Source organism: Saimiri boliviensis, chromosome 17, assembly GCF_048565385.1.
Source record: "Saimiri boliviensis isolate mSaiBol1 chromosome 17, mSaiBol1.pri, whole genome shotgun sequence".
Classification (NCBI taxonomy): domain Eukaryota; kingdom Metazoa; phylum Chordata; class Mammalia; order Primates; family Cebidae; genus Saimiri; species Saimiri boliviensis.
The window spans coordinates 8,612,501-8,635,107 of NC_133465.1; the positions used below are offsets into that span (position 1 = coordinate 8,612,501).

At 48.6% G+C, this 22,607-nt stretch overlaps 1 protein-coding gene across 3 annotated transcripts in view; it reads right to left on the minus strand.

Annotated features, from left to right (window-relative positions):
* CTC1 (CST telomere replication complex component 1) overlaps positions 1-22,557 on the minus strand; it is a 25,119-nt gene extending 2,562 nt beyond the window's left edge. The window contains exons 1-23 of one of the 3 annotated variants that reach the window (XM_003929217.4): positions 22,472-22,557; positions 16,502-16,665; positions 11,971-12,208; positions 11,610-11,821; positions 10,674-10,818; positions 8,713-8,997; positions 8,486-8,614; positions 7,704-7,936; positions 7,400-7,577; positions 7,106-7,306; positions 5,090-5,216; positions 4,554-4,668; positions 4,099-4,423; positions 3,920-4,009; positions 3,471-3,664; positions 2,778-2,866; positions 2,509-2,683; positions 2,112-2,189; positions 1,518-1,662; positions 1,362-1,426; positions 939-1,104; positions 717-843; positions 1-548 (exon numbers count right to left, since the gene is read on the minus strand). The exon at positions 1-548 is cut by the window's left edge and continues 2,562 nt beyond it. In XM_003929217.4, the coding sequence (XP_003929266.1) occupies positions 409-548; positions 717-843; positions 939-1,104; positions 1,362-1,426; positions 1,518-1,662; positions 2,112-2,189; positions 2,509-2,683; positions 2,778-2,866; positions 3,471-3,664; positions 3,920-4,009; positions 4,099-4,423; positions 4,554-4,668; positions 5,090-5,216; positions 7,106-7,306; positions 7,400-7,577; positions 7,704-7,936; positions 8,486-8,614; positions 8,713-8,997; positions 10,674-10,818; positions 11,610-11,821; positions 11,971-12,208; positions 16,502-16,665; positions 22,472-22,504 (3,654 nt within the window). In that variant the 5' untranslated portion in view covers positions 22,505-22,557 and the 3' untranslated portion in view covers positions 1-408. Of the gene's footprint in view, positions 549-716; positions 844-938; positions 1,105-1,361; positions 1,427-1,517; positions 1,663-2,111; positions 2,190-2,508; positions 2,684-2,777; positions 2,867-3,470; positions 3,665-3,919; positions 4,010-4,098; positions 4,424-4,553; positions 4,669-5,089; positions 5,217-7,105; positions 7,307-7,399; positions 7,578-7,703; positions 7,937-8,485; positions 8,615-8,712; positions 9,002-10,673; positions 10,819-11,609; positions 11,822-11,970; positions 12,209-16,501; positions 16,666-22,471 lie in introns of those variants that run through there. The other 2 variants (XM_010339834.3, XM_074388160.1) reach the window with 2 other exon arrangements.
* Positions 22,558-22,607: the final 50 nt, after the last annotated feature.

Consider the following 22,607-nt stretch of genomic DNA (forward strand, 5'->3'; position numbering starts at 1 on the left):
GGTGTCAGGAGGCCTGGGGCCCCAGAGATGAGAACCAGTGAGAAACGACACCAGAGAGCTTCACTGCAGGTCAATGGGCCTGTCAGCATCAACCCCATGGCGAGCAAGTCTTTTGTTCCCTCAGCTCCTGCCGCAAAAGCAGAACCCAGGTGCTTAGAACTGCCTGTGAGTGTGGCGCCTTGTCCCCAGTCAGAGGAAATAACAGTGCCATGATTTCCTGTTTCCACAATTTCATCAAGGCAGGCTGGCACCAGAATACCAAAGAAGGGAAATTAAAGTGGAGTAGCAGTTTGTGAATCGAGGGATCTGGAGTCCTGGTTCAATCACAGAGCAAGTAGGGGGAAGAGCCATGACCGAGGCCTTAAGGTTTTCAGCAAGGAGGGAAGAACTCTCAGGCCATCCTTGCAGTTAACAGGAGGAGGCAAGGAACCCCAGAGAGCTGGAGTGATCAGACTCTTGGATAGAAAGGCAGGACAATCGGAGCCTGGGGTGCACGTGAGTCAGGAAAGGGAGCTCTCCACACTGGAATCGCTGTAGCCGAGGAGGTTCTAAGGTGGAAAGAGAGGAAAAACGTATGTCTCAGGCATGTGGCTTTTAGTTCCCACCCATCCTTCATCTCCCTAACTCCAGACATTCCCCATCTGTCCCTCATCCCTCTTCCTCCCAGGGACCCATCTATCTGTACCACCATGATCCACCCCCATCTCCAACCTTACCCAATGGGACGATATTAGAGGGTTTCCTTTCCAGCTCAAAGGAAAGCACAATAGGACGGAGGACAGATGGGCTAGTACAAAGTGTCCAGAGGAAGACGGTCATGGGCTCATCAACCCTGGCTGAGGACTAGAAAGAGAAGCTCAAGGTTAACTAGCTCCTAAACCCTCTGCCAAAGCCCAGGAATCTGGGTATTGAGCCCCTATCTCCCAGTCACATCACACCTCAAGTTGGGCTCCAGGCCCTGCAAACTGCAACAATACTCTGCCTGGCACTCGGACGCACTCTAGGAGGGAGGTCCATTCACTAGGACACAGCCCTAGTGCTGCTGCCACATGGTGATTCCTACAGGTCACCACGGCTTCAGCAGTCCCATCCTCCACCAGGAGCCTATGGGGAGCGGGAGGAAATAAAAACTCCTATAGCAACCCAGGTCACCCACACCCCAGACCCAACATGCCTCCCTCCCTGCTGTTTGCAGTCTTTGGTTCAAAGACCTAGGAGCTTACCCTCATTCATTTGTTCAAAAAATACATATTAAGCAAGTCTCGTGAGCCAGAAATTACGCTAATGTAGAAATCGCTGACAGACCAAGTGGTCTAATAAGGAAGTAAATGGCATCATGGGCACCCGCTTTGTGCTCTCACCTGATGATGGCCTGGCTTACTGATGTCTGTGTAGGGCAAGTGGAGCCCTGGCGAGTGCACTTTCCCTGGGATGAAGACAGTGGTTGAAAAAGTCCTCTTGGTTCCATCACATCCCTTCGGCACTCCATACCCAGGTCAGCCTGTTCCCTCCCTTACCTTGGGGCAGATGCTGGTACAATAAGCACACACCCAGAAGAGCTGAAGGCTGAAGACAGAGACAATATGGCAAGAGGTAGTGCCCTGGAATGGGGTCTGGCCACCCTGCAGAAGTTCAGCCAGGTAGATGTGTGACAGGGGAACGCTAAATAAATAGACAGAGACAGGGGTCAAGAAACAGAACAGGCAAAGGGGTTCTGAAAGTAGGGTGGGTCTAGAAGGACACAGAAGGCATCAGGATGGGGACAGCAATAGGTTCCATGCTCTCCTAGATGCCCCATCCCCCACCCTCATTTTGATTCCTGATCTCTGACAGTCATTGGTTATTTTTCAGGTTTGAACACCATGATGTTAGCCAAGAAATATTTCCATGTTAGACTGAAAAGCCTTCAAAAGCCGTCGACACTAAATGATTCTGGGGGCAATGATAGGTATAGAGCATTTTTTATTCGGCGTAGAGGAACTCCTCTGACTCAACACATCTTGTTGGGATTGCAGAAGGCTATAGTGATGGCAAAAGCTCCAGAACCAGGGTCATGTGGGAGACGCAGATGTGAAGCCCAGAAGTTCAGGGGTTGGGGTCTGGGCACTGACCTGACGGTGGTCTCAGGGGGAAAACTCAGGACCTGCACATAAGTGGATGTCCGGAAACAACAATAAACATTGTGGGATCTGCAAGCAGAAAAGGAATAGCGAGTGATGAGGAAGACAAGTAAACTGGGGTAGAAGCTGCGACGCAGAGATCAGGCACCACAGACTGGTCCCTCCCAGTGAGGGGCATACCCTGGCCATGGCCCTACCAAAGCTAGAGGAAGACTAGGAGGAAGACTAGCCTGTAACACCTTGTGAGGGTACTGGGCACAAACAGCAGACTGATATACGGAAAGCTGTATCAAAGAGAAGGGGTCATGCAGCACAGTTAAGTGGGGGTAAGCATTATAGAGAGCCACATCAGTCGTGAGAGGAGGCAGGTGACACTACACATCTTCACCTGGAAACCCTTTTCTCCAGCTGGCTGAAGTGGACCCGGGCTCCTGGAAGGAGTCCTAGTAGGGGAGGCAAGTGTGGGTCTTCGATATATACGTCCAGGTGAGGGGGGAATTCACAGTCAGAGGTCTCAAGAGCGACAGTTAGCTTCACACACCTTCTCACGGCCCCCGGGTTCCCTAGAGAAGGAAGGTGGGTGTCAGTGGGATCTGTGAAGTCCACAAGGTCCCATCACTTTATTTTATACCTTCCCCACAAAGGAAGGATCTTTACCTGGCTTTATCCAGAGAGAGGCCGGAAGGGGTTCACACAGTGTCCGGAACAAAATCTCAGCAGAGAACGACACCAGGGAATCTGTGAAACTGAATGGTCAGGGCAATACACTGAGAATGGCGGCAAAAGAAAGCATAGAATGGAGAGTCGGATCAAAGGCAGAAAATGGAGCTAAAGTATCTGCTAGAACTTAATATATAAAGTGCTAAAAAACGCTGAGCTCTGCCAAATTGCACACTAAGAGTAACAGGGCCTATGGGAGAAATAGGATTGTGGCACATCATTCAAAACCTGCACAAGGTGGCTCTCACCCTTAATCCCAGCACTTTGGGAGGCCGAGGTGGGAGGATCACTTAAGGTCAGGAGTTGGAGACCAGCTTGGCCAAGATGGTGAAAGCCTGTCTCTACTAAAAATACAAAAACAGCTGGGTGTGGTGGCATGCGCCTATAATCCCAGCTACTTGGGAGGCTGAGACAGGAGAATCCTCAGCAGTGGTTTCAGTGAGCTGAGATCAGGCCACTACACTCTAGCCTAGACAACAGAATAAGACTCCGTCTCAAAAAACAAACAAACACAACAATAACAACAAAAGAAATACCTGCTGCAGCAGAGAATGAACTCTTCACCAAACCCAGCTAGCTTGGGAAAAGAGAGAGTGGCCAAATTAATCAGAGGGGCTGGTGGACATTTACTTGCCACTGAGCAGGTCGGTCAGTGAGGATTCAGGCAATGCCTTGTTTGTATCCAGTACATCTTGGATGTCCGGGGAGCTCTCAAGCTCTAGAGTCCAATTGTCCTGGACAGTGAGGCCGGGTGCACAGCCAGCCAACTCCAGAGGACGCCGAGACATGTAGGATGACCCATCCGTCTCAAACAACATTGGCGACTGCACGGAAATGGGAAGACAACTGCCTATCAGTGTGTACTAGTCTAAGGCGAGGTTCACAAAATATTGTGACCCGATTTTGTTCTTTCTGGAACACTGAGAAGGAAGTGTGTCGATACACACAGGCTTTTTGGCGTATCTAAATCCAGCCTTCTTCCAGAAGGCTTAGAGAATGACCAGGCACTGGCACACCCTCTTTAGACTCCAACCTCAAAAACCTTTCTGGGGAAAGGTATGATGAAGTAGGGCACTCACACCGGGGCCAGGAGCTATGAGTCGGTACACTTGCCCTGGGTGCAAGAACTCAAACCAGCGGACTGAAGAGCCAAAGAAACTGAGGCGAACCTGTGAGGATGGAGAGCAGAGTGCTGAGGTCCCAGCCAGAGTCTCAGGGCACAGGTCAGGTCCTGGGTCCCTAGAGTCTACCAGTTTACCTTCTGATCCTTGTCATCATTTCCCTGGGGCTCGGGCAGCCCCCATCCAGTCTCTTCCTTCCTCTGGGTGCCCCCAAGCCAGCTCCCCGACACATAGAAACTGAGGGTGGGCTTGGGCACCTCTGGACTTGCTCCTGGGGAGACACAAATATTCCGCTTCATGAGGGCCTCCTTGTGGCGCAGCAAGAATAGCCGGCTCTGTCCTAGGTGGGGTCCCTCTGAGCCAGTGGGATCTGTCTGAGGTGTTGAGGGTGTGGCTGAATGAAGGAAGGGTCTGGGCACAGGCAGGATCAGGGCATCAGCCAGATAGAACTGGACATAGACTCTGTGGGGAGAGAAAAGGAATAGATTTCTTAGTGATGCAGGCATTGGGCATTTTGGGCCTCAGTGTCCCACTCCTTTTGCCAGGCTTCTTTCCCTCAGACTCAGGACAACCATGACCCCAAGGAGCTGACCTGGCCTGCTGCTTCTGGATGAAGCCTGGCATGCTCAGCTCCTTCCAGGAAGGGAAGCTGCTTCTCACATCCCTCTCTATGATCAACTGAAACCTCTCTGCCCGCACCAGGCAGCCTAGAGGAAGAAAGTTTTCCATTTGACAAGAAAAGAGACCTGTGGTGTGGGCTGTGAGGCAGACCACCCTACAGGTCTCATTGCCCACCCCAGACCAGAGCTGCTGCCCTGACAGGGAAGCCCATGCCTGACCCCCACCTTAGAGGGATGACATCTTCTCCCCAAACTAAGAATGTAGGACACAGTTGTAATCCTGTAGTGCATGTTAGGAGCTATGGTGGAGAAATGCATGCTGGCAATTCTGGCTGGGGGTGCTCTTGTCCCTTTCTCTGCCTGCCATACCAGTCTCCCAAAAGTTGTTGATCAACCTATGTCACTCCAGCATCCCTAGTAAATCCCAGGAGATGTTTCCTCCCAGGCTCCCCTGGTTATAAGAACTACCACCCCGCCACCATCTTCTTTCCACATCTGAACTCCAAACCTATCAGCCGTGGGTCACTGAGGGGTTGAGAGTACTTGGCCAGGAGCAGGCAGGGCAGGGAACCACTTTGGTCCCGAAGTTGCAGACAACCTTTATGAGATGAAGCCACCAGAACCCCAAGTAAGACCTGCAGGAAGATGAAGGCTGAGTTAGCAAATGTTTATTCAGCAAATACTGAGTATCTACTATTTGCCAGATGCTGTATTACATGGCAAAGCTACGAAGGGAACAAAAAAGACACATCTCTGACTTCAAAGAACTGATGTTCCAGTGGGGAAGACAGACAGACACACGCACACACGCGCGCGCAGACACACGCACACACGCATTCGCACATTTAGTGGGAGAAGAGAAAGGGCACAAAGAGAGGTTACAGGTAATAGGCCATGTGGGATCTCACAGGACACAACGAGATGTGTGATTTTACTTTATATGCACTGAGAGAGCCATGCAAAGAATTTAAGCGGGGCATAGTGGCTCACACCTGTACTTGCAGCAGTTTGGGAGGCCAAGGCAGAAGGATTGCTTGAGCTCAGGAGGTATAGACCAGCCTGGCAACATAGTGAGACTCCATCTCTAAAAATTAAAAAACTAACCCAGGCCAGTAGAAGTGGCTCACACCTGTAATCCCAGCCCTTTGGAAGGCTGAGGCAGGCACATCACTCAAGTCTAGGAGTTTGAGACCAGCCTGGGAAACATGGCAAAATCCCATCTTTACAAAAATACAAAAATTAGCTGGGTGTGGTGATGGATGCCTGTAGTCCCAGCTACTGAGGAGGCTGAAGTGGGAGGACTGATTGAGCCTGGAAGGCAAGGTTGCAGTGAGCCAAGATAGTGCCACCACACTCCAGCCTGGGTAACAGAGCAAGACTCTGTCCCAGAAAAAAATAATAAAAAAGAAAATTATCCAGGGATGATGGTGAACACCTGTAGTCTCAGCTACTTGGGAGGCTGAGGTGAGAGGATCACTTGAACCTGGGAGGTTGAGGCTGCAATGAGCCATGATCATACCAATGCATTCTAGCCTGGGTTACAGAACAAGATCCTGTCTCAGAATAAAAGGTGGGGGGGGGGGTCTTAAACAGAGTTCTGTAATACAAGTTTCACTTTTTTTTTTTTGAGACGAAATCTTGCTCTGTCACCCAGGCTGGAGTACAGTGGCACAATCTCAGCTCACTGCAACTGCTGCCTCCCAGGTTCAAGCAATTCTCCTGCCTCAGCCTCCCGAGTAGCTGGGACTACAGGTGTGTGCCACCACATCCGACTAATTTTTTGTATTTTTAGTAGAGACGGGGTTTCACTGTGTTAGCCAGTATGGTCTTGATCTCTTGACCTCGTGATCCACCTGCCTTGGCCTCCCAAAGTGCTAGGATTACAGGCATGAGCAATTGCGCCCAACCAGTTTCACTTTTTTTTTAAACTCTTTTTTTTTTTTTTCTGAGTCTTGCTCTGTTGCCCAGGCTGCAGTGCATTGGTGTGATCTTGGCTCACTGTACCCTTGATTTCTCAGGGTCAAGCGATCCTACCTCAGCCTTCTGAGTAGCTGAGACCAAAGGCACATGCCACCACACCTAATTAAAAAACATTTTCTGGAGCTGGGCATGGTGGCTCACGCCTGTAATCCTAGCACTTTGGGAGGCCGAGGTGGGTGGATCACCTGAGGTCAGGAGTTCAAGACCAGCTTGGCCATCATGGTGAAACCCCATCTTACCAAAAAAAAAATTTGTAGTGACAAGGTCTCTTTATATTACCCAGGCTAGTCTCAAACTCCTGGGCTCCAGTGATCCTCCGGCCTTCAGGCATGAGCCACTGTGCTTGGCATATCCTTCCCTTTCTAGTTGCTGCAGGGAGAACGAATTGGAGGGAGCCAAGAACAGATGAAGTAGTCTACCTAGACGGCTAGTGTAGTCAAAATGACAAAACAAACAAACAAACATACGTAACCTAGACTAGGGTAGTGGTAGTAAGGATGACAAAAAAAGGAAGTCCCCTGAGCCCTGCTGGTGTCCCCCTTACCTGGGGTGGGTGGAAGGCAGAGGGTAGTAGACAGAGCCAGGACCAAGCCAGGCGGCGATTGAGTTGGCAGCTGGGCAGGTGGGAGGCCTCCGGGAGGGGCAGAAGGACCTCAGGGTCAAAGGAGGCCCAGGCCTTACGCTGTCCTTCCTCCTTCAAGGTGGCTAGAGTGGGGAAGGAGGAGGGAGTCTGCAGCCGAGTGTACTGTCAGGGAGGGAAGAGAAATCAGGTGTGTGTCCCATGGGCCCCAGGTATCCTGCAGTGCTCTGCCACCATCTTTCCCCCACATCCTCATACTTTCTGGAGGGGACAGTGATGTGGCTCTTCAAGGATCTCATTGTGTGGATTCCGAATGGGGCTGCGTGGTGGAGCTAGAAGATCCAGGGTGGGAGCCAGGAGTTGCAGTCCCAGGCTGGGGCTCCCAGGAGAGGAATGCTGCAGGAACTGGTGGTGTCTCAGCACATGGGGACACAGCCTTGGCCAGGAAAAGCAGTGCAGTCACTTCCCTGGAAGACCCCGCCTCTTCAAGAAGCCTGCTCTCCTTGCTGAGGAAGGGTGCTACTCTCCCTGCCTCCCCACCCTGGCCCTCAGGCCTCCTCACTTGCAAGCCAGCTCTTCTAGGGCCTTGGTAGCCCACAGGTAGAGGGGAAGTCCTAACTGACGTTCCCACACCAGCTGCTCATACAGGGAGGCCCCGTAGGCTTGGCGAGATGAGTAAGTCCCAGGCTTCTGACGAGAGAAGCGCTGAAGCAGAACAGCGCCACGGAGGCAGGGGGCGAGCACTGGCCTTCTTGTCCCCCCACCCACTGACTGGAGCAGGTGAACATCCTGGAGCTGGGGAAAAGCAGAGAAAGTGAAAAGCAGAGATGAAGCCCCCAGTCAATGACCCCAGGCGAAGTTAACTGCACTTTGGCACTGCCGGGGTTCCAGGAAGAAGGAAAACCATTTCTCCCACATGGGCTGGCCTCGCTTTCCATTACAACCCACTCCCACTGCGGTCAGCCTTCATCTCCCATGAGCTCCACTCAGTCTTGCTGTGGGCTGGGTGGCTACTGGATGAACAGATACGGCTGAGGCTTCTCACCAGGCCGCCTGAGATCAGCCGGGCCCCACACCTGTGCTTCAGCCATCTCCTCCTCCAGGTGGAAGGCCCTTCTGTGAAGGAGATGCTCTGGCCACAACCCCTCCTCACAGGGCCCAAGACTCTACACCTTTTTGATTTAAACTTCTGTCCACGTTATCCTTAACAAAAGTGCCCCCTCCAACACACTTTTTATTTCTGTACTTTCTGCAGAAGTAACCACCCTGCTGCCAAAAAGGAGCCCATGAAGGTAAGAGACGCTACAGAGGTCTCTTTTTGTTCTCAGCTCTGATCTCACATACCTCCAGACACACTCCTGGTCGCATCACCCGCCTGAGGCCACGGAACTGCTGGTAGGCAAGACAGAGCCCCAGCTGCCCATCCAGCTCGTAGAGGCCAGCAGGCTCATTCAACACACCAGTGACTGCTCCCTGCAAACAGGCCGAGGTCCAGTTGACCACTACTTTCTTCCTCTTTGGAGACCCATGTTTCCAGCCCCTCAGGCTCCAGGATTTCTCCCTGTGCTCACCGAATACGACAGGAGTCTAGAATCCCGGACAAGATCTTTTGGATCCTTCTTGTCCTGGGAGTTGCTGGGCATGGTGAGTGGCTTGGGGTCAGCCTCTAAGAGGGGTCCTTCCAGCTCCGGTTCCAGCTCCTGCACACATTCTGGTTTCAGCAGCAACAGACGGGAGGTGGGACTGGTCATCCAAACACGGTGACGACGACCACGGATATTGGATACTCGCAGCTCCGTCAGCACATAGGCTGTACCAGGCCGAAGGGCTTTGTGCCACACCAGCTGGGCAGGGACCTGGCTTGTGCAGAGACAATGTGGCACATGAGACCCCAACACTGCCTCTCTGCCAGAGTCCCTTTCCCTTACGATTTGAACTCAAAGATCTGCTCCCTGTGAGTCTTTCCTCATCTTTCCATCTTCCCTATGTCTGCCAACTAAATCTTAGGGTAGAAAACTTTCAGAGTCTCTCCTCTCTCACAAGAGATGCCAAATATTTCCTAATCCCATCCCCAAGATACAAACTATCCCTAAAACTTCCTTCAAAATACATAATTATTCCATTGAGAAAAGTATGCCCTATCCCATCCCATAACACGCAAACAACATTCATTCCTGTAAACAATATGTATTGAGTATATACATACCCAGTAGTGGGACTGATGTCAACAGAAGAACAATAAACTGTTCTCTCTTTTCCAACATAGTGAGACCCTGTTTCTACAAAATACATATTTTTTTTTGAGACGGAGTGTCGCTCTTGTTACTCAGGCTGGAGTGCAATGGCGCGACCTCGGCTCACCGCAACCTCCACCTCCTGGGTTCAGGCGATTCTCCTGCCTCAGCCTCCTGAGTAGCTGGGATTACAGGCACGCGCCACCATGCCCAGCTAATTTTTTGTATTTTTAGTAGAGACGGGGTTTCACCATGTTGACCAGGATGGTCTCGATCTCTTGACCTTGTGATCCACCCGCCTCGGCCTCCCAAAGTGCTGGGATTACAGGCTTGAGCCACCGCGCCCGGCCCAAAATACATATTTTAATTTAATTTAATTTTTTTATTTTTGAGACAAGAGTTGTGCTCTGTTGCCTAGGCTGGAGTGCAGCAGTGTGATCTCGGCTCACTGCAAACTCCACCTCCTGGGTTCAAGCAATTCTCTGCCTCAGCCTCCTGAATAGCTGGGATTACAGGCGCCCACCACCACGCCCAGCCATTTTTTTGGTATTTTTCGTAGAGATAGGGTTTCACCATCTTGACCACGCTGGTCTTGAACTCCTGACCTCAGGAGTCCACCCACCTTGGCCTCCCAAAGTGCTGGGATTACAAGCGTGAGCCACCACGCCCAGCCTATTTTTAAAAAATTTTATAAAAAGGAAAAGAAAAAGAAACATTTTTCAGATACTTATATGTCATGAAACAATCGTTAGAATAAAAATAAATGATTTACAATTTTTACCTTGGCTACTATACTCAGTACCTGGGTAAAGGGATCAATCATACCCCAAACCTCAGCATCACAAAATATACCCAGCTAATAAACTTGCACATGTACCCCAGGAATCTAAAATAAAAGTTGAAATTTAAAAAAATAAAAATTGTACCAGTTGATGCAAAAACAGTCAACAGTAAGTACCAAGTTTGTTTTTTTTCAATGCCTGTATTCAATGAAGATGACTGATTTGTTTGGTCATCTTCCTAATGCAGGGGAAACACAAGTGAGGGTGGCAGTGTTTTAAAAGGTTACATACAATCTAAAAGCTGTGTGCTCAAGTGGGCTGCACAGCGGGAAAGTCTGTTCCCTACCTCTATGTACAAACATTTCCTGGAATCTTCTCCCAACACGCTGTTCCAGAAAACAGCTCTCCCCAGCTGTCCTCCTTTCCTACGTGGTTCTTCCTAGGATCTTATCTTTCCTATTGAAAGTTCCAACACCCCTGATGCACTTCCATGGCTGAAATGACCCTAATCCTCACCTGCACAATGATGGACACGCGGGTGACAGCTGAGTGTGAACTACCAAGGGACAGGATGAAGTAAGCTTTCTCTTTACTTTTCACCAGGGAACTCAATTGAACCAGATTCCCAGCCAGGTTTCGCTGCACACCTCTGAGCTTGTTTCTAAGAAGGAAGAAAAAGCCCTGTAATCCCAGCTACTTGGGAGGCTGAGGCAGAAAAATCACTTGAACCCGGAAGGTGGAGGTTGCAGTGAGCTGAGATCATGCCATGCACTCCAGCCTAGGCAACAAGAGCAAAACTCCATCTCCAAAAACAAAAAAGAAGAAAAACTCATCTTTGTATTTCTTCTTTTTCCCTATAAACGCTGTCCCTTCCACAGTAAAGAATAACCTGGCAGTGATACAAAATGTCCATAGCCTAAACCAATTATGCTAAAAACCTCCAAATTCTCTTGACGTTAGATAAGGCACAGGTCCCTTGAGAAACTCTTTACATTATTAATATTCAAAGCCCACCATTCCCTTGATTTGGAACATTCCATCTATATTGCTATCAATGCCCTTCTTTTTTTTTTTTTTTTTTTTTTGAGACGGAGTTTCGCTCTTGTTGCCCAGGCTGGAGTGCAATGGCGCAACCTCGGCTCACCGCAACCTCCGCCTCCTGGGTTCAAGCAATTCTCCTGCCTCAGCCTCCTGAGTAGCTGGGATTACAGGCACGGGCCACCATGCCCGGCTAATTTTTTGTATTTTTAGTAGAGACCGGGTTTCACCATGTTGACCAGGATGGTCTCGATCTCTTGACCTTGTGATCCACCCACCTTGGCCTCCCAAAGTGCTGGGATTACAAGCGTGAGCCACCGCACCCAGCTCAATGCCCTTCTTTCTCTGCCTCCACTAACCCACCATCATCCTCCAATTTCACAGTGCTCCTGCCACGCCTGAGGGGGAAATTACCTGTGGCTAAGCAGGCGGGAAGCACTCTCTGGGTAGAGGACAGGGATAGGCGTGAGGGGGGCAGGACTGATGGTCAAAGGAAATACTGGCACAGGGGCATCCCACAGCTCCAAATGCCCCTCCTCAGAGGAATTCCACCTGGCAGGAGGGAGGTAACTCCAACTAGGGAACAGAAGAAGATGGCCCAACCAAGAAAGGTCCAGATCGATGACCTAGAAAAGATGAAGAGCAAAGATTAACCAGGATCCTAGCATACTATCCACCCACCTCCCCCTTTGTTTCATCAGAGACTTAATTGCCTTGGCCCTTGGACACCATTCTTGTGAGGATCTGGGGCATCTGACCTCCACCTTCCACTTACCTCACAGCTCAGGATGCCAGTGTTATCTCTCACATACAGGCTTCCATTCCTGCACTCTTGCTCCAAGTCCCCAGATAGGTCTGTTAGTGTCCCTAAAAGTAACAGCTGTTCTCGGGGGAGGGGATTCCCATTTGGTCCAGCCTCTTGGACCCAGGCCTGGTATGCACTACTGCTCCAGGACAGGTGGCTGCAGCATGGGAGACGCTGGTGAGTCTTGAGGTCTTGTACTGAGACGAAGCTGTAGAGGGAAGGCAGCAGAGGTCCCACAAAGTCAGATCGAAGCCTAGGAGGTAACCCTCAACCCTGACAAACCCTCAAGAGCCCAAGGAAAGGTTGCAGGGGTACATGGACTAAGAGGTGAGTTTGTCTGACTGATTAAAGGGGTAAAACCTGGGGATAAGGACTAAGAAAATAGGGATGGGGGCCAGGCATGGTAGCCTAGCACTTTGGAAGGCCAAGGCGGGTGGATTGCCTGAGGTCAGGAGTTCGAGACCAGCCTGGCCAACATGGCAAAACTCCATCTCTACTAAAAATACAACAAAATTAAGGCTGGGCGTGGTGGCTCACGCGTATAATCACAGCACTTTGGGAGGCCGAGGCAGGCGGATCATGAGGTCAGGAGATTGAGACCATCCTGGCCAACGTGGTGAAACTGTCTCTACTAAAAACACAAAAAAAATTAGCTGGGCGTGGTGGTGCATGCCTGTAGTCCCACTTACTTGGGAGGCTGAGGCAGGAGAACTGCTTGAACGCAGGAGACAGAGATGGCAGTGACCCGAGATCGTGCCACTGCACTACAGCCTGGGCAACAGTGTGAGCCTCCATCTCAAAAAAAAAAAAAAAAATTAGCCAGTTATGGTGGCATGCGCCTGTAATCCCAGCTACTTGGGAGGCTGAGGCAGGAGAATAGCTTGAACCTGGGAGATGGAGGTTGCAGTGAGCCGAGATCGTGCCATTGCACTCCAGCCTGGGCAACAGAGAGAGAGACTCTGTCTCAAAAAAAAAAAAAAAAAGGAAAAATAAAATAAGGATGGGATCTGAGTCCAATTCTGTGCTGAATAATATCTTCAACAAGATGGTGCCAGGGAGGGGACCCAGAGAAATGAAGTAGGAATGCATGAGGAGCCTGAGGAAATGAATGTGTGGGGAGAGCACTTTGTAAATAACAGAGGCAATTCTCTTGAAAACATCTCAGCTCTTAGCTCCATAGAGAATTTAATGGAACCACTCAGGCATCTAACTGTCCACCTACAATGACCCCAGCCACGATCCTTTCTAGTCTAGCATAGCACAATTCTAGAGACTTGGGGGGAAGCTGAGGCTGAGTTGGTGGGTGTTGGATGTGATACAAATAATAGTTAAATTATCAAAGTTGTGATAAATTCACCTTTTTGTAATATCATTATGCTCACTTGCTTGCATTCCTGTAATTTTTTATTTTGAGATGGAGTCTCACTCTGTCATCCAGGCTGGAGTGCAGTGGCGCGATCTCAGCTCACTGCAACCTCCGCCTGCCAGGTTAAAGCAATTCTCCTGCCTCAGCTTCCTGAGTAGGTGGCACTACAGGTGCGAACCACCATGTCCGGCTAATTTTTTGTATTTTTAGTAGAGACAGGATTTACCATGTTGACCAGGCTAGTCTCAAACTCCTGACCTCAAATGATCTGCCTGCCTCAGCCTCCCAAAGTGCTGGGATTACAGGCATGAGCCACCACGCCCAGGCACATTTATACTTCTTATAACAAAGAACTGAAGCAAATACAGCAAAATGTAAAGGTTTTCGATGGTTGAGCAATAAGAACATGGCTAAGCACATTGTTTAGCTCAGCTAACTCTTTTTTGCAAGCAAGACATTCTCAAAGAAGAAAGATGTGTATTGATTCACAATCTGGCAGATGAGCATTTTAAGAACTATTGGTTTATGATAAAGTCTACAGATGAGAAAATTAAACAGAATTATAAAAATAATGTTTTGGATAAGAAGATCTCTTGCTTTGACTGACTGACATAGATAACCAAGCTGAGTGAAGTATTTCCCAAACTGTCATAAGCAGGCTAAGGGAGTGCCAAGGAAAAAGCATCTTATACTAAACATGTCTCTACCTTTTTTATTTTAAACAGATAAAGAGTGACATATATATTCACATAATGGAATACCATAGACCAGTTAAAACAAATGAGTGGGGGCTGGGTGCAGTGGCTCACACTTGTAATCCTAGCACTTTGAAAGGCTGAGGCAGGTGGATCATCAGGCGTCAGGAGTTTGAGACCAGCCTGGCCAATGTGGTGAAACCCCATCCCTACAAAAATACAAAAATTAGCCATGAGTGGTGGCAGGCACCTGTAATCTCAGCTTCTTGGAAGGCTGAGGCAGGAGAATTGCTTGAACCTGGGAGGCAGAGTTTGCAGTGAGCTAAGATCATGCCAGTACTCCAGCCTGGGTGACGGAGTGAGACTCTGTCTCAACAACAACAACAACAACAACAACAACAACAACAACAACAACAAAACCCACAAGCAAAAAAAAAGAAGTATAACGTTATGCAAGAAAAGCAGGCAGGGGCTGGGTGCAGTGATTCCTACCTGTAATCCCAGCACTCTGGAAGGTTGAGGTGGGGGATCACCTGAGGTCAGGAATTCAAGTAGCATGGCCAATGTGGTGAAACCCTGTCTCTACTAAAAAATACAAAAATTAGCTGGTGTGGTGGCATGTGCCTGTAACCCCAGCTACTCAAGAGGCAGGAGAATCGCTTGAACCCAGAAGGCGGAGGTTGTAGTGAGCCGAGATCGTGCCACTGCAATCCAGCCTGAGCAACAGAGTCAGACTTTTTAAAGCAGGCGAGGCACGGTGGCTCATGCCTATAATGCCAACACCTTGGGAGGCCACTGTAAGAGGACTACTTGAGCCTTGGAGTTTGATACCAGTGTGGACAAAAAAGTGAGATACTCCGTATCAAAAAAATAAAATAAAATAAAGTAGCTAGGTGCAGCGGCATGCACCTGTGGTCCTAGCTATATGGGAGGCTAAGGCAGGAGAAATGCTTGAGCCCTGGAGGTAAAGGCTGTGAGAAGTGTTTGTACCATTGCACTCGAGCCTGGGGGACAGAGCGAGACACTGTCTCAAACAAAAAAGGCAAATTGCAGAAGGTATGTAAGGTATGGTACCATTTATTTAAAGTCTAAAGGTATGCATAACTCTACATTATATTGCTTAAGAATAGATGTATGTGTAGTACAAATATTAAAATATTTATTGGAATAATATATCCCGTCTTCAAGACAGTGACAGTGTCTATGAGGAAGTAAACAGGTTTCTTTTGCGGTACTCGTCAGAGCCTCTAATACCTTAATAAACCCTATGACTCTCCCAGAGAAGTTTATTTATATTCAGTGTCCGTCACTCTCATTTAGCCATGAACCTCTTTCCTTTTCTTTTTTTTTTTTTTTTGAGACGGAGTTTCGCTCTTGTTACCCAGGCTGGAGTGCAATGGCGCGATCTTGGCTCACTGCAACGTCCGCCTCCTGGGTTCAGGCAATTCTCCTGCCTCAGCCTCCTGAGTAGCTGGAATTACAGGCACGCGCCACCATGCCCAGCTAGTTTTTTGTATTTTTAGTAGAGATGGGGTTTCACTATGTTGACCAGGATGGTCTCGATCTCTTGACCTCGTGATCCACCCACCTCAGCCTCCCAAAGTGCTGGGATTACAGGCGTGAGCCACCATGCCCAGCCATGAACCCCTTTTCTTATGGTGCTTTACTAACATTGCCTAAAACACTTTTGGAAAGGATAGTGTAGTAAAAAATGTATATATGCAGAAAAACACACTTGGAAGCCCTAACACACACATCTTAAACACAATGATCTGCACTTGGTAAAGTCATATAGCCCTCTGTATCTTTGTTTCCTAATACACAAAATAAATAAAATATTAGCCTCTTTCCCCATTTTGAGAGCCCTTTTTCCAAATTTTCTCTCTCTCTTCCCCTGTTCCTCTCCTTTTCTTTAATCTTAAGCCAATTCCAGAGAACTTTAGGAAAAGGAAAGCTTGATTGTGTTAGAACAGCAAAGCTCTGCAGAAGGGGATACGCTGACGACCTTGTCCTCTGTTCACTTCTCACTTGCCCTTTTTCTTCTTCTTCTTCTTTTTTTTTTTTTTTGAGATGGAGTTTAGCTCTTGCCCAGGCTGGAGTGCAATGGCACGATCTCGGCTCACTGCAACCTCCACCTCCAGGGTTCAAGGGACTCTCCTGCCTCAGCCTCCTGAGTAGCTGGGATTACAGGCATGCACCACCATACTCAGCTGATTTTGTATTTTTAGTAGAGACGGGGTTCCTACATGTTGGTCAGGCTGGTCTCGAACTCCCAACCTCAGGTGATCTGCCTGCTTTGGCTTCCCAAAGTGCTGGGATTACCGGCGTGAGCCACCATGCCCAGCCTCACTTGCCCTTTTTCTAACTATGGGACCTACTTTTCTATCCTGAATTCAATACCCGCCCCTACCCAGCCCCTGCAACCGCCACCTCTCCTTACCTGTAGCTGAGGGGCAGTGTAGAACTTTGGTTCCTTCCCTGGGACAACCAGACAGTCTTCACACAATCAATTACCAATGGAGTCAACTGGACATTAGGCTCCTTGACAGCTGGACACAGGGTCTTTTGAATGAAGACCTGAGCATCCTCAAGCCAGGCTTGTTCCTGAGGAAAGTGAATTTAGTTAAAATATCCTGACCATCCTGCCTACCAAGGAAACTTGGGAAGAATAAAGGACTACAAACAAACAAACAAACAAACAAACAAATAAATAATCCAGGCTAGCGTGGTGGCTCATGCCTGTAATCCCAGCACTTGAAGAGGTTGAGGCAGGCGGATCACCTGAGATAGGGAGTTTGAGACCAGCCTGACCAACATGGTGAAAACCCGTCTCTATTAAAAATACAAAATTAGGCCAGGTGCGGTGGCTCAAGCCTGTAATCCCAGCACTTTGGGAGGCCAAGACGAGTGGATCACGAGGTCAAGAGATCGAGACCGGCCGGGCGCGGTGGCTCAAGCCTGTAATCCCAGCACTTTGGGAGGCCGAGGCGGGTGGATCACGAAGTCGAGAGATCGAGACCAACCTGGTCAATATGGTGAAACCCCGTCTCTACTAAAAATACAAAACATTAGCTGGGCATGGTGGCGCGTGCCTGTAATCCCAGCTACTCAGGAGGCTGAGGCAGGAGAATTGCCTGAACCCAGGCGGAGGTTGCGGTGAGCCGAGATCGCACCATTGCACTCCAGCCTGGGTAACAAGAGTGAAACTCCGTCTCAAAAAAAAAAAAAAAAAAAAAAAAAAAAAAGAGAGATTGAGACCATCCTGGTCAACATGGTGAAACCCCATCTCTACTAAAAATACAAAAAATTAGCTGGGCATGGTGGCGCGTGCCTGTAATCCTAGCTACTTGGGAGGCTGAGGCAGGAGAATTGCCTGAACCCAGGAGGTGGAGGTTGCGGTGAGCCGAGATCGCGCCATTGCACTCCAGCCTGGGTAACAAGAGCGAAACTCCATCTCAAAAAAAAAAAAAAAAAAAAAAAAAAAATTAGCTGGGCATGGTGGTGCACACCTGTAATCCCAGCTACTTGGGAGGCCGAGGCAGGAGAATCGCTTAAACCTAGGAAGTGGAGGTTGCAGTGAGCTGAGAGCATGCCATTGCACTCCAGCATGGGCAACAAGAGCAAAACTCCATCTCAAAAAAAAAAAAAAAAAAAAGAAAGAAAAAGAAAAAATATCCAGAGTGCACATGAAATGAAGATCAAACATAAAGGAGTTTAGGACTTGAAGGAACCTTAAAAGTCTTAGTCCAGCCATACTGTAGACAGCTGGCCACCCAGCTTTGGTCTTGCCCCTTTCTCTAACAAACTTGTTCTCATCCATAAAGTGCTCAACTGGAATGTATGTTCTGGAGACTCTTCTCTGATCATCCCAGGCTGAATGCTGCTCTTTCCTTCAAGCTCCCACAGGAATTTGCACATAACTCTATTAAGAGCAATGAGCACCATGTTTAGTGGTGTCCCATCTCACATGGAGTCTGGTTCTAATATCAGTATGGTGAAAAGCAAGAATGGACAAAAACACTGTTGAAAAATCCTTTAAATTGCTCATAAAGAATAGGACAGGCAGGGTGCAGCGGCTCATGCTTATAACCCCAGCACTTTGGGAGGCCAAGACAGGTGGATTGCTTGAGTCCAGGAGTTCAAGTCCAGCCTGGGCAACATGGCAAAATCATGTCTCTACAAAAATACAAAAAGCCAGGTGTGGTGGCACATGCCTGTGGTTCCAGCTGCTAGGGAGGCTGAGGTGGGAAGATCACCTGATTCTGGGGCGGTTGAAACTTCAGTGAACCCGGATGGCGACACTGGTCTGAGTGACAGAGTGAAACACTGTCTCAAAAAAAAAAATTGGACCGGGCGCAGTGGCTCACACCTATAATCTCAGCACTTTGGGAAGCCAAGGCAGGTGGGATCATCTTAGGTCAGGAGTTCGAGACTAGTACAGCTAACAGGGTGAAACTTTGTTTCTATTAAAAACATAAAAAGGGCTGGGCCCGGTGGCTCACGCCTGTAATCCCAGCACTTTGGGAGGCCGAGGCGGGTGGATCACGAGGTCAAGATATCGAGACCATCCTGGTCAACATGGTGAAACCCCATCTCTACTAAAAATACAAAAAATTAGCTGGGCATGGTGGCGCGTGCCTGTAATCCCATCTACTTAGGAGGCTGAGGCAGGAGAATTGCCTGAGCCCAGGAGGCGGAGATTGCGGTGAGCCGAGATCGCGCCATTGCACTCCAGCCTGGGTAACAAGAGCGAAACTCCGTCTCAAAAAAAAAAAAAAATTAGCCAGGTGTGGTGGTTTATGCCTATAATCCCAGCTACTCAGGAGGCTGAGGCAAGAGAATTGCTTGAACCCGGGAGGCGGAGGTTGCAATGAGCCGAGATCACATCATTGCACTCCAGCCTGGCCAACAAAAGCAAAACTCCAACCCCTCAAAAAAAACCCCAAACCAAAAAGGAATAGGACATAGTGCTGTACTATGTGTTAAGCGCCTAACGGTGGACAGTACATAAAAAGGATGTAGGCAGATTATAATTTTTAATTATTTCCTTTTTTTTTTTTTTTTTTTTTTTTTGAGATGGAGTTTCGCTCTTGTTACTCAGGCTGGAGTGCAATGGCGCGATCTTGGCTCACCGCAACCTCCGCCTCCTGGGTTCAGGCAATTCTCCTGCCTCAGCCTCCTGAGTAGCTGGGATTATAGGCACAAGCCACCATGTCCAGCTAATTTTTTATATTTTTAGTAGAGACGGGGTTTCACCATGTTGACCAGGTTGGTCTCGATCTCTCAACCTCGTGATCCACTCGCCTCGGCCTCCCAAAGTGCTGGGATTACAGGCTTGAGCCACCGCGCCCGGCCAATTATTTCCTTTTTTATTCAAATGTATGCATTTCCCACAAGCTGAATATATACAAGATTCAACCTTAATTTGTTTCCTGTTGCTTTTCAGCTAAGATGTGGGCTCCCTGAAGAGGATATGGACTATCTTTGCATATCTGACACAGATTCTGAACACATAGCTGCCATTATATGTAGATAACTTTAGGGGAAAGGACCAGTTTGGCCTACTCCCAGTGCTAGCAGCTTTTTTTCTTTCTTTCTTTTTTTTTTTGAGACAGAGTTTTGCTCTTTTTGCCCAGGCTGGAGTTCAATGGCGTGATCTCCACCTCCCAGGTTTGAGCGATTCTCCTGCCTCAGTCTCCCAAGTAGCTAGGATTACAGGTACCCGCCACGACACCCAGCTATTTTTGTATTTTTAGTAGAGATGGGGGTTTCTCCATGTTGGCCAGGCTGGTCTCGAACCCCCGACCTCAGGTGATCCACCTGCCTCAGGCTCCCAAAGTGCTGGGAATACAGGCGTGTGCTACTGTGCTCGGCTAGTGCTAGGCAGTTTTGACACACTTAGCAGTAGGGCCTTTATCCTTCTTCCTTAATGCTACTTCTAAGACATTACAGCTCCTTCCCTGGACTTCCAAGGCTCATGTACTAACATTCTGGTCAATCTCATATTCTTTTTTTTTTTTTTCTTTTTGAGATGGACTCTCGCCTAGGCAATGGTGTGATCTCAGTTCGCTGCAACCTCTGCCTCCCAGGTTCAAGCGATTCTCCTGTCTCAGCTTCCCAAGTAGCTGAGATTACCACACCCAGCTAATTTTTTGTACTTTTAGTTGAGATCAGGTTTCATAGTGTTGGCCAGGCTGGTTTCAAACTCCTGAGCTCAAGTGATCTGCCCTCTTTGGCCCCTCAAAGGGATAGGATGACAGGCATGAGCCATGGCGCCCAGCCTATCTTTCACATTCTTCTAATCTTAAGGAGCTTGAAAAGAACTCAAAAAGAGAGTCTTCCATGGAATCAACCTAAATGCCCATCAACAGTAGATTTGGATAAAGAAAATGTGGTACATACACACCATGGAATACTATGCAGCCACAGAAAAGAATGAGATCATGTCCTTTGCTACAACATGGATGGAGCTGGAGATCACTATCCTTCACAAACTAACCCAAGAACAGAAAACCAAATACTGCACGTTTGTTCCCACTTATAAGTGTGAGCTAAATAACAAGAACACATGAACACACAGGGAGAAAACAACAGACACTGGGGCCTACTTGAAGGTGGGAAGAGGGAGAAGATCCGAAAAAATACCAATCAAGTACTATGCTTAGTACAGGGGTGATGAAATAATCTCTATATCAAATCCCCATGACATGAGGTTACCTACGTAATAAACCTGCACATCTACCCCTGAATTTAAAATAAAAGTTAAAAGAAAACCCAGTCTTCAAGTCCTGGACGTCTTCAGCATCCTTATGGACAGCCCTACCACTGACCTTCAGCCTGCCTCAGGCAAAAACTCATTCATGGTCAGATTTGTGGAAAGTGGACCAAATCACCATTCCGCGTTGCCCCACCAGCATAATCAAAACTCCAACTCTCACACTTTTTGTCTTCCTCTCCCAGTATTCTTTTGTAGCTCCGATTTCTCTGATGGCCTATCCTTTGCTTGGTGCACTAGATACTACTGTCTTTCAAAGTGATTCCATGGCCTCAAGGTGAAATTACCTACATTTTGTTAAAAAGGCAAATTCATGTTTTCATCTACTGAGTAAAAAAACCCACTGCATGGGTTTAACAGCCATGGCCAGATGATGATTGTCTCTATACGCCTACTTTCGCTGAGTTCTCATTCCTGAGCTTTACTCCTATCCATCTGTCAGCCTATCCACGACCAACGTTCAGAGAGCACACATGCCCAATATTGAACTTTTCACAAAACTCTCTCCTTTTCTAGAACCTTTCTAGTGTTATGCTCATTAACTTAGCAAATAGTACCCTTAACCAAATAGTTGTTCATCCTGAAACCTAGATGTCCTCTTTAACTCCTTCCTTTCCCTACCTAAGACCCAGTCCTTTAGATTGTATGATTGTATTTTCTTAATATCTTTTTCTTTTTCTTTTTTCTTTTTTCTTTTTTTTTTTTTCAGACGGAGTCAGCTCTGTCGCCCAGGCTGGAGTGCAGCGTCCCGAACCACGCCTGGTTAATTTTTTTTATTTTTAGTAGAGATGGGATCTTATCATGTTGGCCAGGCTGGTCTCAAACTTCTGACATCTGGTGATTGGTTCACCTCCGGCTCGAAAAGCACTGGGATTACAGGCGTGAGCCACCAGGCCCGGCCAACATCTCTCTCTCTCTCTCTTTTTTTTTCCCCCCTATCATCACTTCTGGAAACTCAGCATTGCTGCAGCGGTCCAGGTCACCATCCTCTCACTGCATTTCAACCACAGCCGTCTAACGGTTCTCTCTCGTCCACTCTCCATACTGCCACCTTAGGAAACCAAAACGCTTATTTCATCGGATCACTGTTCTACGCTCAAGTTAAAGTCGCTGCTCAGCAAGAGGTACAAGACTGTCAGCTCTGACCCTTCCACCACCACCTAACTGAACTTCTTGAGTTTTTCAGACACCTGCTCTATCCTCCTGCCTTTGAACTCGTGTCTGCCTCCGCCGTGAAACCCCTTTCGGCGCTTTTTGCCTACTACGCGCACTTCGGGTCTCAGACGCTTTTCCTTATTACAGTTGCCCTTTTCCCCTACAGCTCCGTCAAGGGTCTTCTCCAGGAACCCACAGCCCCTCGTACCCCCATTAACCTGTTCCTGGTTTTCCACAGGACTTAAATCTTAAGAGCGCGAACGGAGACCAGTTTAAGGCTCGCAGTGGGTGCCGCGTGAAATGAGGGAATAAAAACATTCGTAGAACCAGTGAGAGGTAGGATTGGACCGACTCACAACCCCCTCACCCATGGGCCGGGCGCGGCCAGCGAGCCCACAGAGGCAAGGCAGAGGAAACAGGAAGAAAAAGAAAATCTGTGACAAACAAAAAAGGTAGAAGAGATGGAAGAGCAGCACTCACGGTGGAAGGGGCCTGAGCCGGGCCAGCCGCCATGATGCGCCGGAGCTCCACTCTCGGGAGGGGCGGGTGCTCGCGGGGACGGAGGGCGATTGGTGGCGTCACCGGTGGGCGGGTCTGCTCGCCACCTCCAACTCCT